This window comes from Rhinatrema bivittatum, chromosome 3 (assembly GCF_901001135.1).
Source record: "Rhinatrema bivittatum chromosome 3, aRhiBiv1.1, whole genome shotgun sequence".
Lineage (NCBI taxonomy): Eukaryota > Metazoa > Chordata > Amphibia > Gymnophiona > Rhinatrematidae > Rhinatrema > Rhinatrema bivittatum.
Genome location: NC_042617.1, coordinates 256,269,540 through 256,286,685, shown reverse-complemented (window position 1 = coordinate 256,286,685; position 17,146 = coordinate 256,269,540). Strand labels below are relative to the sequence as shown.

Genomic DNA, 17,146 nt, shown 5'->3' with positions numbered 1-17,146 from the left:
TCCAGGCCCTGTCGCTCACAGCCTGGATGTTGAAAGGTTAATCCTGCAGCCGTTTGATCTTTCTGAGGATGTATCTCTGGTTCTGTTGGCTTCTAGAAAGCCTTGCACCAGAAAGTCCTACAAACTGAAATGGAGGAGGTTTCCTATGTGGTGTGAGCAGAAAGCCCTAGATCTGTTCTCTTGCCCCCATCCCTTCAAAAACTGCTTGATTACCTTCTACACTTTTCAGCGACTGGCTTAAAAACTGACAGAGTTCATCTTAGTGCAATTGGCGCATACCACCACAGTGTAGATGGTACGCCCAGCAGGGCCTGCTTCAACTGAAGCCTCCCCTAAGGCCTCCCGCTGTCTTGGGACCTCGACGTGGTGTTAGCTCAACTGATGAAAGCTCGTTTTGAGCCGCTGCGCACTTGTGACCTGAAGTACCTAACCTGGAAGGTCTCATTTTTGGTGGCGGTCACTTCAGCATGCAAGGTCAGTGAGCTCCAGGCCTTAGTGACTTATCCACCTTACACTAAGTTTTATCATGAAATGGTGGTCTTGCGTATGCATCCTAAGTTCCTGCCTAAGGTAGTGACAGATTTCCATCTTAACTAGTCAATTGTCCTGCCAATTTTCTTTCCCAGAAAAACAAACCGGAAACTGATCCTCTTGTCTTAGTCGCTACTGCAATATTGGATCAGTGAACTCCTGGTGTTCACTGATCCTCTTGTCTTGGTCGCTACTGCAATTTTCTTTCCCAGGTCCCATTCGCACCTAGGCGAGCAAGCATTGCACAGTTTGAACTGAAAGTGAGCCTTCGCCTTATATCTGGAGCGGACAGAAGCCCATAGACAGTTCACCCAACTCTTTGTTTCTTTTTATAAGAATAGGTTGGGCATTACCGATGCCAAACAGACACTATCCATTTGACTAGAAGATTGCATCTCCTTCTGTTATGCCCAAGCGGAACTGCATCATGGGGGTCTTGTTAAAGCTCATTCTCCTAGGACAAGCAGAATGGTAGTCCTCACAGATGGGTGACATCATCAGACTGAGCCCGGCATGGAAAACATTTGTCAAAGTTTCTAGAAGCTTTGACTAGCGCACTGAGCATGCCAATATCCACACGTCCAAGGTCCCTCTTCAGTCTCTCTTTTTCCGTGGTGCACTTGCCTCGCGGTTTTTGGAGCTCTACTTATTTTGCTTTTTTGCGCTTTAAATTCACAATTTTTCTCCAGGCCATCATCTGGTTCCCTTCGCGGTCGATGTATCCTCCTTGGCATGGTACATAAACATTTTTCTTCCTTCTTCACAGTCAGTTCCCGGCGTCCCGCTTCTTTTGGTCCCCGGTCATCGACCGCGCGCTGGTTGTTTTTCTTGGCATCCGGCTTCCGTCTGTGCCCCCAGTGCCCGCGGACCATGCCTATCATGGATCCGCATGAGATTTGCATGTTCTGCCTGGGGGCATCGCATAACATCCGAGAGTGTCCACTGTGTGATCAGATGACCCTCAAGGGCTGTCATGCTCACCTCAACAAAATGGAGAAAACTTTTGGTTCAAAAAAATCTGCTCCATCCACACCCACCTCTTGAGTCATCGAAGAATCAAGGAGGCATCAGTGACGCCTCATCCCCCTCCATCAGTCCTGTACTCACCACACTTTCAGGAGGAGTTGGACCACAGAGTGCAGTGCTCCAAGCTCTACGGAGCGTTGAGCCACCCCTGCCACCGGCCCCCATACCGATGACAGAGCTCCACCATCTATCCTGGTGCCCCTGCTAGAACATCTGGAATTCCTCTTGGGTATCCTTCCAATGCAGCCGGTGCCTGAGGGACCCTCGGCTCCCCAGCGGCCATCAATGCCTCCCTTGGGAGCAATTCCCATTACTGGGTCCTTTGAGGAGGAAGATGCATCCGGCGCCGTGATCCCGTAGCCTCTGTTCCCTGAGCCTTTGCACATACCCTCTGGTGCTCCCATTACTGGCGGGACCATCAATGACCTCTGCGCCTTCGTGACCCTATGAGCCCAGGGCCAGGGATTCACACAGGCCTCACCCATGTAGGTCCCACAGTGTCCTCAGTGAGGAAGAAGGCCCTTATGACCCATGGGGGGGATGATTCTTCAGAGTCCTCTTCTGAGGTCTCTGATGACCCCCTGAAGAAGAAGAAAGGCCTCGGTCCTCTCCATAAGACCTCTCATTTTTGGGTTTCATCAGAGCCATGGCCAAAGCTATCCCCTTCCAGCTTCTCATGGAGGAGGATGTGTGACATAAAATGTTGGAGGTCCTCCAATTTGTCGACGCTCCTAAGGAGGTAGTAGCTGTTCCCATCCACGACATCTTTAAGGATCTTCTCCTTTGGATGAGGGAACATCCGATATCCATCTTCCCAGTGAATAGGAAGAAGGATGCCACCTACCTACTACCAGACACAAAAAACCCTACCAATCCACACACTGTGGGGGTATTTACTGGAAATAGCACTACAAAAAAACCACTCTCAATAACCCTTTTAGATGTTAATATATCATAGATGTTTATCCTTTTTGTTATATTCAAAACCTGATGGTTTAAAACTTCAAAACTTACTTAGAACAACGCTTTTCACATTTAGACATAATCACCAAATGGTTACCAGAGAAAAAATTTTAAAGAGTGTAAGTGATGCTTCATAAAACTTTTAAGGCACCATGCCGGTGTACCTTACTTAGCTTTTTAATCATGAGCACCACCGTCCACCCTAAAGTCCTTTTTATTTTCTCAAAAATAATTTTTTTATTATTTTTTGTTATTTTTAAAATATTGTTTCAAATGCTTCATGAAGAAATGTGAAAAGCAACAGGTGAATCTGAAGTCACTTAACTTAAGCACGAATCCCAAAACTTTGTTGTGACCATTGGCAAAGTTTACCCCAACAAGGCCAAGTTTCGAATTTCTTCTTCGTCAGGGGAAGCCACTTAGCCGCTGCACTTCACTTAAATCCATTAAAGAGGCTCGCGAAAGCGCTGCCCGATGTTCCCTCAAAACATGGCGAAAAATTTCTCTGGTAACCGTTTGGTGATTATGTCTAAATGTGAAAAGCGTTGTTCTAAGTAAGTTTTGAAGTTTTAAAACATGAGGTTTTGAATATAACAAAAAGGATAAACACCTACCTACTACAGCAGGCCTTAGGTTTTGAGAGGCATAATCTCCCTCACCAGCTGTAGTTGTGGAGTTTGCTCTCAAAAAGGCCAAACACTCCCGCATCCATGCCTCTGCCCCTCCAGGACAGGAACATAGGAAACTGGATGCTCTGGATAGGAAAGTTTTTGTTTTTTTGTTTTGTTTTTGTTTTGTGGTTTTTTTTCAGGGCGCTATGCCTATCACCCATATCGCTTCTTACCAGTTGTACATTTATTTATTTATTTATTTGATGAGTTTTATATACCGTTATTCGGTAGAGCCATCATAACGGTTTACAAAAGTATATATTTATCTTGTAACTGAGCAGTAATAAGAACATTAAACAGATTCTAAACAGTTGGATAGCAGTACAAAACCATTACACGACTGAGTACAACCGAAACCTGTGGAAGCAGGTCCAGGAGCTGGCAGAACACCTGCCACGGCAGCAACAAGAGTCATTCTCTGCTGTTGTGCAGCAGAGTCTGGAAGCTGGGAAACATGAGGTGAGATCCACCTATGATGATTTTGAGACAGCAGCCCGAGTGGCCGCCGTTGGCATCAGCACCCATAGGATGGCCTGGCTCTGTGCTGCTGACCTTTGACCTGAGGTGCAGGATAAGCTAGCTACCTACTATGTACAGGTGAAAACCTTTTTGGAGATAAGGTCAGAGATGTGGTAGCTCAGTTGAAGGATCACTATGAAACCCTTCAACTCTCCACTAGTGCTTCAGACCCTCCATCCTCTGCCAGGAAATCTTACAGACCCAGCTTCAGGAAATACTACCCCCCTGTCTCTCGGACCCACACACCGCGTGCTAGCTCCAGGGGCCGCTCCCGTCAACAGCGGGTGCCCCGGCCCCTCAGCAAGCTCCTGCTACGGGCTTTTGACTGGAGGCGAGGGAATATGGCCCAGCAAGACGTACCCCTGACGCAGGATCCCCCAGTGGGAGGTAGACTACTTTGCTTCGCCCACCACTGGGCGGCCATCACTTCAGACCATTGGGTCCTTACCATAGTTTTCCAGGGGTATCACCTCAATTTCAGAAGTATCACAGGGGGACTCTCCCTCATGTCCATCATGGGCTTCGACCATACTTCGAACAGAGCTATCAGCCCTTCTTTCTGCAGGAGCAATAGAGCCCATTCCTCATCCTCAGCAGGGCCGAGAGTTCTATTTAAGGTATTTCCTCATACCAAAGAGGACTGGGGGCTTTCGCCCCATTCTCTGTCTCAGGGCATTGAGCAAGTTTCTCGCGAGTGAAAAGTTCAAAATGGTTTCTCTGGGCCCTCTGATTCCCCTCCTCAAAAGAGGAGACTGGCTCTGCTCCCTCGATCTCAAAGATGCATATGCCTACATTGCCATCTTCCCCGTGCACAGAACGTACCTTCGCTTTGTGCTGGGGGAAGGCTCACTACCAGTACAGAGTGCTGCCCTTTGGCTTGGCCTCAGCCCCTCGTGTCTTCACCAAGTGCCTGGCAGTTGTAGCAGCGCACCTCAGGTGCCATGCGGTGCACGTCTTCCCCTACTTGGACGACTGGCTGGTCAAGAGTGACTCCTGAAGGACTAGGTGCTCAACATCCAAGTCATCAAGGCCAGTGCCCAAAGATTTGGATGGCACAGGCTGCCCTGGTTCTGAGTTATCAAATTGGGTGCGGTCCCCAGTCTGATGGGATCCTTGATTGATAGATCCCGGAGGAGAGGGAACCAGACCTGGCAGGGCCAGTAGGGCGCCATGAGGATCATGGTCCCTCGGTCCTGATGAAGCTTCAGGACAGTCTTCAAGAGGAGGATACGTGTACAGGAGACCCTTTCCCCAGTGAAGGGAGAAGGCATTGGAGGCTGGACGTCTGTCCCATGTGATCCGGGAGCAAAAATTTCTCACCTTGCAATTTTGCGGGGTGGCAAAGAGGTCCACATCCAAGGTTCCCCATCTGTGGAAAAAATGGACTGCCACCTTCGGATTCAGAGACCACTCGTGCGGCTGGAAAGAGCAGCTTAGGTGGTCTGCCAGCATGTTCAGAGTCCCGGGAAGGTACGTCACACGCAGTTACATCCCTGCAACAGAGCCCATGACCAGATTTGTACCGCCTCCTGACAGAGGAGGAATGACCCCATGCCTCCTTGCTTGTTGATATACCACATCGCGACTTGGTTGTCCATCCAAAGCAGGACTGTCTTGTTGGACAACCTGGACCTCTCAGAACATGTCTCCCAGGTGCTGGTGGCTTCTAGAAAGCCTTCCACCAGGAAGTCTTACAGGTTGAAATGGAAGAGGTTCTCCACCTGGCTTGCCGGGGCATGGCTTAGATCTGTTCTCCTGCCCCCTCTCCAGGTTCTTGGACTATTTGTGGCACCTTTCTGAGTCTGGGCTTAAAACCATGTCGGTCAGGGTTCATCTAAATGTGGTTAGCGAGTACCAACGGGTTGTCACTAGCACACCCATATCTGTACAGCTTTATGAGGGGTCTGCTTCAACTAGAGTCCCCTCTTTGGCCTTCTGTTGTGTCCTGAGACCTTAATGTTGTCCTGACACGGCTCATGCGTCCTCCCTTTGAGCTCTTGTGCTTTTGTGACACAAAGTCCCTCACCTGGAAAGTTATATTCCTGGTGGCAATCACTTCAGCTCGTAGATTTAGTGAGCTTCAGGCCTTGGTCACAAACCCACCATACACAAAATTCTTTCATGATTGTGTGGTCCTGCGTAAGCACCCTATAGTTTTGACTGATTTTCACATCAGTCAGTCCATTGTTTTGCCCACGTTCTTCCCGAGTCCTCATTCCCATCCAGGTAAATGGGCTCTCCATACGTTTGATTGCAAGAGGGCTCTAGCTTGCTATTTGGAACACACAGTGAGTTACAGCCAATCCATTCAGCTCTTTGTTTCTTTCGATAACAAGAGGCTGGGAGCTGCGGTGGGCAAACAGACCTTATCTAACTGGCTGGCGGACTGCATCGCCTTCTGCTATGCACAAGCGGGCCTTCAGCTGGGAAGCCAAATCAAAGGCCATGATGATGTCGGTAGCCCACCAGTGGGCGGTTCCTGTCGCCGACATTTGCCAGGCAGAGATATGGAGTTCCCTGCACACATTCGCTGCCCATTACTACTTGGACAGAGATGGTCGATAGGACAGATTGGCTGAAGGCACTGTCTTATCAATCTCTTCCAGATTTAAATCAACTTTTCCTTCTTATGGCCCCTGTTTGGAACCTGGCTGTCCCCCTATTGACCAATAGCACCGCAGTTGTTGTTGTTGTGCCTGTCGGTCGCAGGCGGCTGCGACCTCTGCTGCTCTCTTCCTTTCTATATGGAGCTCCGAGTCTGGTGAGAATTGCGGCCTCAGTTTCCACACGCCGACCCTCATGGCGTGCCCGGGACGGAGCGGGCATTCCCAGCGGACATCTTACATCCGCGCTTGCCCCCTTCTTGAACACGTGATGGCGGGAACCTCAGGGGCGTCCCCACTGTATGACATCGTCTGCTTACCATACTTAAGCTCAACTGACTTCTCACAATATGAGTTAGCAAGGAATCTCGTCCTGCTAGTTCCGCCTCTCTGGGACTTCACCTCACTGACTTCTGGGTGACCTACCCGCTCCTCGGGTGCCTTGCCGCACTGAGGGTATCCGCTCCTTGGAGAGCCATTTTCCTGCATCGTCCTCAGACGACTCCGACTATTCCTGTTCCAGTCATCCTCTGTGCCTGATCATCCATCTGCTTCTACAATACCGGTGTGAGTACGCTACCTTCGTGGCACAGATTCTCGGGTTACCCCGCTTGCGGGCCCCTACCGGATCCCTCCTGCTTTGTGCAACCATACCAGCGGCTTCTGGCCTACCCCACACTGTGGACCACTACCAGGATTGCAGCACAAGCTAGCCTAGAGAAGGTATTCACCGGACTACTCCACGCTGCGGATTTCTACTGGACTGACCAGCTACAGTACTGACTCTTTTGCTCCGCTCTTCGGATCTACATTGCTGTATAATAGTTATTTCCTCTGTTGTCCATCACTGCTGAGACCACGCCTGTTGTGGTGAGTGCCCACAGGGCTCCTCCCTGTGGGTGGAGTCTTCACACCCCACGACCCAAGGGCCCACTACTTGTTCAAGACACACCGAACATAAGTTGTTGTGCCCATTAGCACCTTGTTCGGTAACTGTTGGTCTTGGCTGTTGCCGGGGTCAGCCTGGAGCTTGGTATTCACCCATCTATGAGGACTACCATCCTGCTTGTCTTAGGAAAAAGCGCAGTTGCTTACCTATAACAGGTGTTCTCCTAGGACAACAGGATGTTAGTCCTCAGGAATTCTGCCCACCACACGCAGAGTTGGGTTCTCCTGCATTTTGTTTTTATTTTTTCGCTCATTTTTCTCTGTATTACAAGACTGAAGGGGGACTTCGTGTGGATAGTGGTATGCTGGGGCATGCTCAGTGTGCTAGTCAAAGCTTCTAGAAACTTTGACAAAAGTTTTCCATGCCGGGCTCCATCTGATGATGTCACCCATCCGTGAGGACTAACATCCTGCTGTCCTAGGAGAACACCTGTTACAGGTAAGCAACTGCACTTTGTCAGAGCCAAGGCAGCATCGGTGGCCTACTTGTGAGCAGTTCCCGTGGAGGAGATCTGCAAGGCTGCAACGTGGAGTTCTCTCCGCACATTCTCGTCACGTTACTGTCTGGTTAAGGATGGCCAACACGACAGTAGGTTTGACCATTTTGTCCTCTGGAACCAATTTGATGTTTAGAACCCAACTCTCCCAAACTAGGGCCCTTTGTTTTGGTTCAGACTGTCTCCCCCTCTGTTACCAACAGCACCAGTGGTGTCGTGCCCATTGGCATTTGGATAGGTCCCCTTTTGTATTGGGGAGCAGCCTGTATCTAGGGATTTCACCCATGTGTGAAGACTACCATCCTGCTTGTCCTTTGAGAAAGCAGTTGCTTACCTGTAACAGGTGTTCTCCAAGGACAGCAGGATGTTAGTCCTCACAAAACCTACCCGCCACCCCGCGGAGTTGGGATTCTCCTGTTTCTTATTTTATCGTAATTCTATGTTATGAGATTGAAGAGGGGCATCACGTGCCGCATGGTATAGGGTATGCTGGACATGCTCAGTGTGCCTAGTCAAAGTGTCTAGAAACTTTGACATGTTTTCCACATCGGGCTCCATTTGATGTCGTCACCCATGTGTGTGAGCACTAACATCCTGATGTCCCCAAAGAACACCTGTTGTTGATAAGCAACTCTACTATAGTCCGCTTCTCCTTTTCTCCTCTCGTGAATTTGAGTAAAGCTTACCATTATATGGAATTTTAAAGAGCAAAATAAATTTTTATTAAATTGATTTGAGTAGATGTTGCTGATTTAGATAAATACGAGCACCACTATTAATTATTCTACTCCATTAATGTTTGAAAGTTGTTTATGTATGTATGCCTATAAAATGTCTCTCCTTTCTCTTCTCTAGCTTGCAAAGCTATGGAAACTCTCCCAAGAGAGAACCCCTTTCTTTGCATGGATCTCACATATATCACCGCATTACTGCAAGAGCTTGGTTTCCCAAAAAGCAAAGTTTTTAAGGTAATAAATATAACTTTTTCTTAGTTTCAAGCTCTTTTTTTTTTTTTTTTTGCCAAAATACTTTACATTAACGCTATTTATTTATTGTAGCTTGCTCGAAAAATTAACAACGTTGAAACCAGCTGGGCATTAGGAGCTACTTTTCACTATATTGATTCACTAAATGGTGTGCAATACTAGCGTTTGTTGGAGCTAATGAATGACTGGTCATCCCTGGAGCCTGAACACCGTGCATATTGTCCATTGTGAAGACCTGATAGCAACTGGAATGTTGCAGGAAGATCTCCAGAGGCTTGTTATGACATTATTTAACAAATGCAGTGTTGACAGTATTCATTCCCTTTGAGATACTGTAGAAATCCATTTTGGCCCTCTAGAGCAGGAGGACAGCAACCTTTTTTGGCCTGGTACCAAAAGATGGCAGTAGGCTGCTGCAGAGGAGGGGTGGACCCTCTAGTCATAGCTGCCACACCTTCTCCAACACCACTCTACTTGTCTCAGGCATCATGATATCAGCTGCGCCAGCTCACAAGTTTTGAAAACATTCACAGCAATGGTATTTTGCAGCATGCCAGCTGGAAGGAGCTTGTGGACTAACAAGTGGCATGCGTGCTGCTCTAGAGTAATGTTAGGTATAATTAGTACATGCCCATGAATGTGAAAGAGACTACACCAAATGCTATAAGATTTTTTTTCAGAGACTATTAAATGAGTATGCATTTGATTTCATTAATGTTTTGGAAAAGCCAAGTAAAGCGAAAAAAGGCAACTGATTGTCAAAGTGTCCAAATCAAATCTAAAATTTTATGGATATGATGAGACTAATTGAATTAAGTACTTTTTATTTTTTTAACTGATTGTATACAGCTTTCAAATACTACCATCTTTTTTTTTTTTCTAAAATCTGAACTTAATTTCTTCCTGGGGTGTAATGAGTATATTATGCCTAATAGCTTTTGAGCCATTCCCAGATTGTAAGTCGTTTCCTTAACATAATTTAGCAGGAGTTCAGCTTATTGCAATGGGTACTAGCATTCTGTTAACACTGCTTTATGAATTAATATTCAGTGTTAACCACCCAGACTAATATTAGCATGAGTCATTTGCCACTACATTACCTTAAAATGTCAGCCTGCCAAAAGCTAGTACAGTTTCATTGCCATGCAGAAGACTGACTGGATTCCTGAGCCCAGCTTCTGCTTCTTGGGCCAGTTGGGGAAACTGCAAAAGCATTGTTTATATCTCCTGCAGGAAAGGAGTGTTGGTTATATAACTGTGCCACATATTGGCCAGACTCAGAGTGCATATATACTGGGTTGTGAAGGAAGCCAGTCTGTGGTCTCTTGCCAAAGATTTGTGCTGTAATAGCTACTGGAAGGGGGTTAAAATGGAGGAAATTTCTAAGTATAGTTGCAAATGAAGACTCATAATGCTGGCTCCCTATGAGCAAAGAAACCCAAAAGCACAGGAGGAAACGGATATGTCAGGAAAATAAAAAATAAATAATAAAATCCCAGGTATGGGCCTGGTTTCCTGCTTCAAGTAGTGAGCTGTTAGGATATAATCTCATATCTTTCACTTAAACTCTAGCGAAAAACTCATGGGTCTTATATGAAAATGAAGTTCTTGCACTTTCTTCTGTGGAGATGGTCTTCCATGTGTAAATTAATGTATCACTGATATATTGCGCCTGTTTTTGCAGAAAATCCAAGCTAAAGAGAGGGGAATTTTAAGCTTTTATTTTAATGTTCTATACACTGCACATTGTAGTCAGAGCCAGATTTAGGCATAGGCAATAGTCCAAGTGCCTAGAGCATCAAATTCTGAAGGTGCCCACAAATTGGACTTCTGCTGCTCCAGGTTCTCTGTCTATGATCACCATACTTTTAAATCCGACCCTCTGACTGTTTATAAGGTTTCTGTTTTCCAAAGAAATGTAGCCCATATGTACGTTGGGTAACAGCTTCTGAAAAGAGGGTGATAATGTGTTTTTTTTCCTAAGTGTCTTCTTAAGACAGCTTTGTGTGTAGTTCAAATCTACTTTATTAAGAATAAGAGTGAAATATACACTTTTATAATGCATGGTGATGAGGTACACTTCACATCAACAGCAATAAAACCCCCAACTTCCCTTCCTCCTCCCTCCCCAGGATTCAAGTGATTTACAGTACAGGTTACCATCAATTGTACTAAAACAGAACTGACCCAGACATACATCTGTCTCCTTTTAAACTCTGTTACATTAAGATTAGGCTGCATGCTCTGTGTGGTAAAGATTGTAAATATAAGTCCCAAATCCTTAGAAAAGATCTCTGCTTAATAGTCAAATCTATTTTCTCTACATATTCTTTCAGCACACATCAGTGATGCAAAGCAATTGTGATATGGTAGGTGATATGGTAGGTAGCACCAACCACTTTTGTGAAATAGCCCTCTTTGTAATACCTTCTTTCTCCTTAACCTAACAAATTTGTCTTTGAAAGATATACTAGGCAGGCATCAAAAAGAAAAACTAAGGTGTCCTTGGTAAAAGCACTCTTGTTATAGCGCTAATATGACACTGCACCCCCCCCCCCCTTAAAATCCCTTAATAACAAAACAGGACCAGAATTGATGACCTAAAGTGCTCACTGCAACCTGGTATTTATTACAGGTATCAAATGTGCATGGTTTTGAGGGAAGTAAAAGCACATAAGAAATTTAAATTGAGTTTCTCTCATTCTAATATTAGTTGTGAGATACTGTATCTTAGAAAAACATTTTAAGAACTGAGAAGGATTGAAATTTATAACCAATTCTCATTTCTAACCACGAAACACTTAAGGAAACTGAGATAAGGCCTCTCTGTATAGGAGACTTATAAAGAGAATAAATAGTATGGTGATTTGGGTCTGCAGGAGCAAAAAGATCAGATATAAAGTCCCCATTCTTATGATGCAGCTCTTGCTAATTTAAAGAATAGACATAATGTCTAATCTGTAGGTATGTGTAAAATTGTTTGTGATCAAAATCAAATTATTGTTAGTCCTTGAAAATAATCCACTTTTCCTTCTCCATTAAGCATTTGAGAAATGACATGAAAGCATTTGGAACCACAGTCAGAAAAAATTTGAATGAAAACCTGGTGCAATATTCCCTTTTAAGGGCAAAAAAGAGAGCATTTATAGCTTAGCTGCAATTTGATGCATAGCCATTTCCAAGTTTTCCCAAACTGGAATAAATAATGCACTGTCCTGGATATGAATAGGAAAAACGAGCAGAGAGGGGATGGGATTGAGAGAGGGTGGGGAGTGACTGAGGGAAGGCGAGAGAGGTGAGAGTGAGGGGAAGGAGGCAGTGGGAGACAGAGGGTGAGTAAGACTGAGTGGAGGGAAGGGGGTGAGTGAACGAGGGGAAGGGGGAGTGAGGGAGAAAAAGTGTAGAAGGGTGCTGTTTGAAAAAAAAAAATTTAATGTAGCCCCGTTTTAAGGGGCTTAACGGCTTGTACCTTTAATAAAAAAGGAACACAATAGTAAAAATATATGAAATCCTCAAAGCAAGTACATACAATAAACCTCAAATTATATACAAAAACATATACATAATAATCTCCATGAAGGTACTCAAAAAAAACATAAAATCATGATTATGAGAAAACTTTAATACTATCTAAACCCCACAAACAACTTACTCAAACTGAAAGTGCCTAGTCATATAGTCCACATGAATACAATAAACCCTCTCATATGTCAAAAAATACTTTGATATCTTTATAACAAATGATTTCTGGCTAATGATAGGAGAAATAAAGTGACAGCTATCTTGCACAAGTCTAAAATTGTAGAACTAAATTTCAAATTAAAACTTGCCTCTTGCACTGGACCAACTATATGAAGCTAGGCAGAGCGAGACGCAGCAGCTACAGAACTAATGGTATGTTGGTATGCAGAAAAAATGGTATGCAGATGGTATGCAGAAAACTAAATTCAACTTTAAAAGTATTTTCACACTTAAATATATATCGAAATAGCGTGACTACTTACATTATACAAAGGACTCACTGCTAGGCAATTGCACCCTCGAACATCAGCGTTTTTTCTCGCGGCACAAACCGGAAATACCACTACTAACTGGCCCTCAATCTTACTAACTTTCTTATACACTTTTACTGTTAACAAATCTCGTGATGTTTAACTTAAAATCACGTCACTGTCAGAGATTTTTAAAACAACAAATACTCATGAATAGTATATTGAAAAAAAGCCAACGGGTGCTTAAACAATTATTTGTATGTGCATTCTTTCAAGAATACTAAGCAATATGCGATCTAAAACATTTAAAACAATAAAACTAAATACTATAATTTAAGAGGCTAAAAGTAGTGGTATATGATACTATTTATTGTGGTGTCTACAATAAATAAGTCAACTCACAAGATAAAGGGGTTCCATGTATCATTTTACAAATAATGATACGAGATATAAATAAAAGTAAGAGTAAAAAATGGGAATAATAGAAATAAAATAACAATGTTTGCCAAATATATAGACTAAAGATAGGGATAATTTAACCTATGTTAGCAAATTGTATATAAAAATGTATATCCTAAAAAAAATTATTTTTTTTTTAAATTTTTGTATGGTGCGAGATAAAAGTAATTATATGGATGAATACAATTATTTTACTAATGCTAAAAAATATACTTACTTATTTACTCTCAATAATGGCATACAAATATATTAATACTACATGTCTACCCACTCTTATGAACATAATCACAAATTATTCAAGAGAACATATTTCACAGATGCACTGTATAGTCAATTTCATTGTTAAATCCATTCAGTATAAGAGTTTTTTCTAAGTCATAAATTAAATTTTGTTCTGATCTCAGGAGTGTTTTATTCAGATCACCCCTCTCCAATTTAGATGGATTTTTTTGATGACACAGAATCTATAATCATTGAATGTGTGCCCTACTAGAACAGAATGCTCCATTAATGGTTTACCCTCACTTTTCCTATTGATGGCACTCTTATGTTCTATAATTCTTTTATTGAAAGGCTTTGTTTTCCCCACATACATTTCATTTACAAGGACAAACAACTATATACACAACCCCTGCACTCTTACAGTTTGTAAAACTATCTAAATGGAATTCTTTATTGACAGAATGAATAATTATACTTTTGGTGTTCATATTTACTGTACAAACACTGCAGTTACCACATGGTCCGTGTCCAACTGGTCTAATATCTAGAGGGCATGGTAATGATTTACTATGACAGCTCTCATATTGTAAAAATGTATTTTATATCTGTGGGTTTCCTATATACATGGGTGGAAAACCCAACATTAGAGCGCATAATTAATATATCTAAAAAAGCAATTTCTTTAATATTCTGTATCATATTGAATTTAAGATTGCAATCCAATCTGAGCCAGTTTTTAAATTGCATTAGATCCTCTTTTGTAACCTTTCATATAAGGAAGATATCATCTATGTATCTTTTCCATAATTGTATGTTCTCTGCATATTTGTGCTCCTTTAATTGACTTTTTTCAAATTTCGCCACGTTTGTTATTGAAGGAGCCTTGGCTGAACCCATGGCTACACCTTTTGTGTGAATGTAATATTGCTGTTTGAATGAGAAAAACATTCTTTGTCAGGGCAATTGATGCTAACTCTATAATGAATTGTGTTGGTATGTGTGTGTGTTTTTCTGTTCTTAATTGTTTCTTCAACTATCTCTAAAGCTTTGTCTTGTGGGATATTAGTATTTGGCGACTCAACATCTAGTGTGGCCATTATATCACTTATTACTGGTAGATTCTCTAGGATAGTGATAAAATGAGAAGAATAACATACAAATGATGGAATTTGTGGGACATATGGTCGTAGGAATACGTCAATAAAAACAGACAAGTGTTCCAACAAAGAGCCAATGGCAGCTATAATAGGTCTTCCCGGAGGATTGGTTAATGATTTATGTATCTTAAGTAGCATGTAAATCATAGGCATTATTGGATATTCTACCGTAAGGAAAGATATTTCTTTTTTGTTAGAAAATTAGATTCACTTGCCATAACTAGAATATTGTCTATTTCTTTCTTTACAGCCATTGTAGGGTTGATCTTGCATTTAATGTAAAATGTCTCATCTGACAAATTGTCTATCAATCTCTCCCATATACTGTTGTTTGCCTATTAGAACAATTGCTCCTCCTTTGTCTGCTGGTTTTATAATCAGATTAGCATCTTGACTTAAACTTTTAATTGCCAACCTTTCTGATTTCGAAATGTTGTTCTTATATTTCAATTTGCTTTCTTTTTTGGAAATATCTTTCAAAACCAAAGCTTCATACGTATGAATGATAGGGTTAGTTGGTCCTTTCGGAACCCATTTGCTGCTTGGTTTTACTATAGATGTATCGCTTATTTTGGATCCCGTATTTGAAAAAACATCTGAAATTTTTAACTTTCTAATAAATTTGAATAACTCAATTCTCGTTTTAAAAAGCATTATATGAGGGTGTGGGAACAAAGGATAATCTTTTATTCAGGACTGCTACTTCATCTTCATTTAATGTTCTATTTGAAATATTAACTACTCTGTTCTTATTGTCAATCAGATTACTTACTAAAACTGGTTGTAAAATCCCCTGCCTCTCCCACTTCCCCCCCTTATTTTTGGGGTGTCCCATCGCTTTTCCTAATATTCTTTTTTTATAGAATCCTTTCTCCAGACCTTCTCTAATTGAAAAACCTGATTATTAGGTTTATCTTGTTTGGACTATCGGAGACAGTTTTAAATAGGGGATCTGATGGATCTAAGAAATCTTCATTATCACTATGGATACGCTTAGCGCTGCAATCTTTATTTGGAGTGGTATAGAGTGCTGCTTCTACATTATTAACTAGGGTTTTCGGATTAACCTTATTCATTATTTGCAGATGATCATTGTTTCTAAACTTATTATTCATGTTCCTAAAGGATATTCCATTCTGACATTGCCATGGATAGACACTGTTCTTCTAATCATTCTCATCTCTCTTGAATTTCTCATGTTTATTACCTTTCAGATCTTTCGTGAATTTTTCTAAGTTTTACTTATAATCATCATAAATAATGTCAAAGCAGAGGTCATTTTTCTTTAAATATTCTAATTCTTAGTCTAATTCCATTTTGATTTTCTCTTCTCTTTTCTTTGATGTCTTAATTACAAGAATCATCAGATCTAGCAAACATGTATTTAATATAGCTTCCCAGCTATTCATAAAGGCACTATTGTCTCTGTACATACTGGGTGGCTTATTTATTTTAAGTCCTCTGGGTATCCTTTTATATTGGCAATAATCCAGTAGTGTTGATGCATGCAAAGTACTCCTTACCAAAACTCTTACTTAAGTTAATGGCATCCACCCATTTTTTAAGGAAGTCCTCAAACAACTCATTTTCTTTAAAGAAAGGTTCTGATGGAAGCAATTCATTCAGTTCTCCATCACTGTAACTTAAAATGTCTTTCCACGGAGAAAAAGACATTTTCTGTATTAGGGATGGTCCCAAGAAACACAACAGAAGATGATCCAATTTTGCACCTGAAGAATGTATAGATCATGGGTTCAAACGAGCATCCGAACAAGATCAATCAACTTTGTTAATACTGAAGTAGAAAACCCAGACCACAAAGATTTTATCAAATTACTTATACAAGTTTATCTCACGACATTAATAAAATAATTAAGAAATATTGCCATATTTTACAAGTGTTACTGGTTTTTAAGGCTAGAGAAGTTATGGTGGCAAATAAATGAGACAAGAATTTAAAAGATTTTATATCACTATCACTATCAACATTACCATTACCACGCCCTGTAGATCAGTTGTTCTCAACCGGTGTGTCGCGACACTTCCTGGTCCCCCGCTGACCCAGCCGCTCCCTGGTCCCCCTCCGCCCGGGCTTAAAATGCTGTCAGCCCGAGCGGAACGCGGCAGGACAGGTGGAATCAGCAGCACCAGCATGGTCTCTTCTTCTCGCCCCCCGCAGCCCGGAAGAGGAAGTGGTGAGCAGCGGGTGCGTGCGCAGGAAGAAGAGATCATGCTAGTGTGTCAGCGTCGGCCCGAAGAAGAGAAGAGAGGCGCGGCTGGAAGAATGAGCAGCACGGCTCGGAGAAAAAGAAAGAAGATCAACCTCCGCGGCCAATGGGACTCCTCCTCCGCGAGGGCTGAAAATGAAGGTTAGGGTTGGGAGGAGGCTGCTGCTGCCGCTAGTTCTGGGGGGAGGGAGAGAGTGAATGAGCAAGCAAGCATGTGTGTGAGTGAGATAGCATGTATGTGAAGGATTGAGAGCCTGTATATGTGAAAGAGAGTATGTCTGTAATTGAGAGCCTGCCTGTGAGAGAGAGAGCATGAATGTAAGTTTACAATTGGGAACCTATAT

The 17,146-nt window shown here is 42.6% G+C and overlaps 1 protein-coding gene across 1 annotated transcript in view; it reads left to right on the top strand.

Annotated features, from left to right (window-relative positions):
- ENTPD6 (ectonucleoside triphosphate diphosphohydrolase 6) overlaps positions 1-10,799 on the top strand; it is a 166,134-nt gene extending 155,335 nt beyond the window's left edge. Inside the window, 2 exon segments of the mRNA XM_029594503.1 lie at positions 8,614-8,726; positions 8,817-10,799. Of these exon segments, the coding sequence (XP_029450363.1) occupies positions 8,614-8,726; positions 8,817-8,906 (203 nt within the window). The 3' untranslated portion in view covers positions 8,907-10,799.
- The last annotated feature ends 6,347 nt before the right edge of the window (positions 10,800-17,146 follow it).